The 2,367-nt window shown below is 39.9% G+C and overlaps 1 protein-coding gene across 1 annotated transcript in view; it reads left to right on the forward strand.

The window, feature by feature from the left end:
* Positions 1–1,557, forward strand: part of LOC106529498 (potassium voltage-gated channel subfamily V member 2) — a 6,973-nt gene extending 5,416 nt beyond the window's left edge. Inside the window, exon 2 of the mRNA XM_014024949.1 lies at positions 899–1,557. Coding sequence (XP_013880403.1) covers positions 899–1,153 — 255 coding nt within the window. The 3' untranslated portion in view covers positions 1,154–1,557. The remainder of the gene's footprint in view (positions 1–898) is intronic.
* The last annotated feature ends 810 nt before the right edge of the window (positions 1,558–2,367 follow it).

Consider the following 2,367-nt stretch of genomic DNA (forward strand, 5'->3'; position numbering starts at 1 on the left):
GTGTGTGTGTGTGTGTGTGTGTGTGTGTGTAAGTTATTTATTTTGGCCTGGGTATTTTTACTTTCTAAAAAAAAGTCTTGAGTCCAGACATACAGGAGAACCCAGGAAATTGATGTAAACTTTTAAAGAATGTTTTTCTCTTACAAAAACAAAACAAAAACACTTGTGTCAGCAAAACCTGCAGCTCAATAAGGCACAGGGAAACACAAAGACATGAGGAGGAGCACAGGGCCTGTTTAATGTGTGATGACAAAATATATGGACTTGGGAAAATGGGAAGAGTGTCTGCAGCTGTGACTAAAGGTGAATGAGGAACAGGTGGAGCAGACCTGGCTGAGGAGGACAGAGAAATGACACAAAGAAAAACTAGGACTGAAACATTAAAAACATCGGGATCACAAAACAAATATTCAATAATATATTAAATATCTAAATCCAATAAAAATAAGACATCAAAACAAAAACAACAAAGAACATGGATTCTGATACCTTCAGTGAAGCCTCTCTGACCAGTTTCTGTCTTGTTTTTGATCAGTTTTGGATTAAAAAATGTAATTTAAACAGAAGTGTTTAGACATTTACTAACTGAAAGTCCAGAGGACACACTGTCTGGAAGAAGTGAACACTTTTTAAATGCCAGTGACACAGCAAAATAAACAATTAACCATCTTCTAACAAGGATGTGAAAATCTTTTCTGTCACCTCAGGAAACTTTGCTAATTTGTGTGATTTGATGTAAACTGTTTGAAGCCGTCTGATGAGTTCAATCTTTTCACACCTAACAGAGAGTTGTCTTAAATGACATGTTGGTTCCAGTTAGATTACATGTATTTTTAGCTTCTCCGGTTGTTGGTTTGCTCTCCCATCAGCTCTGACTGCTCTCCTTTCTCCCCTGCAGGTGAGCATCTCCACTGTGGGCTATGGGGACGTGTACCCAGAGACCATGCTGGGTCGAGTGTTTGCCTTCATTTGCATCGCCTTTGGAATCATCCTGAACGGGCTGCCTATCTCCATCCTCTTCAACAAGTTCTCTGACTATTACTCCAAACTCAAGTCCAACCAGTACACTGCCTACCGCAAGAAACGAGGGAAGATCAGGTTTGCAAGAAGGACAGTGCAAAAGCTCCAACACTTGCTTGGAAACCCCCAATAAATTCATTTTCAAATGAATATTTCATAAGATTTACTGTGAAACTGTGCATGCTGGTATGACAATATATAAGTTAGATTAATGAGCTGCTTATTGGTAAAAACACAAGACAGGGCAGAGAGAAAAACAGCATGGAAAGGACAGATGGGGTAGGTTGACTGATCTTTTAACATGTTGGATTTTCTGTAATTTTTCAGTGAAATATAAAAAGCATCTATGCCATAAAGTTAATCAAAGTAATCATTACATAAAGTCTAACAAAGTCAAATTATGAACACAACCAGCCTGTATTACAGTGTAACAGAACACTAAAATGATGCACAAGACTTGTACAAAGTTGCACTTTTATATTTATGTTAATTCTTTTAAACAAATGATAGAATCCTGGATTAAAATGTTTCTCACCATGTAAGAGTCATGGCTTCAGTGAAGCTGTCAAAGTTTAAAATATGTTCGTAACTATGCTACGTTCACACCGAACGCGTTTTGAGCGGCCAAAAAGCGCAAAACGCCTCTCGTTGGACGCACTATTTTCAGACCGAGGAACGCACTAGTGTTCAGGGGTCTCATTTATAAAGGATTGTGTGGAAACCATACTAAAAGTGAACGTACGGCCAAAAGGTGGAAATGGCGTATGCCAAAAAAAATTAAAATTCAGATTAATAAAACCGTGCGTACGCACGTTTCTGCGCACCTTTCATTTGTAAATCACAGCCGCACGTCAGAGTTTGTGCACAAGGTCCCGCCTCAGGTTCTACCCTCTACACGCCCACACTCAACCATAAACAGTCAATGTAAAGTACCTCATGTAAGTTAAGATGTATTTAAATCAGTCAGCTGATCAATGCCAACAAAAGTGATTGGTTCAGACACGCTCCGTCGTGTGTTTGGAGGTTGACAGGTACTGACTGACAGCTGCTCACGTGAACAGATTGTCTGTAATTGACACAGATTTTCCMTCATTTTGCTTTAGAGTAATCTAACGATTTTTATAAAAATCTCAGCTTCAAATTAATTTTCCCTCAGAGCCTGCAGGACGATAAAAACAATAAAAATTAAATTAAACAAGTCAGATAAAATTAAAAGCAAGTCCACCGCTCTTCTCCTCGTCCTCTCCCCCTCCTGCCTGCTCTGTTATCCGTGGCAGACACCCCCGCCCCGCGCGCGCGCGCACACACACACACACGCACGCACACACACACACACACACACACACA

The sequence above is a fragment of the Austrofundulus limnaeus genome, unplaced genomic scaffold, assembly GCF_001266775.1.
Source record: "Austrofundulus limnaeus strain Quisiro unplaced genomic scaffold, Austrofundulus_limnaeus-1.0 Scaffold449, whole genome shotgun sequence".
NCBI lineage: Eukaryota > Metazoa > Chordata > Actinopteri > Cyprinodontiformes > Rivulidae > Austrofundulus > Austrofundulus limnaeus.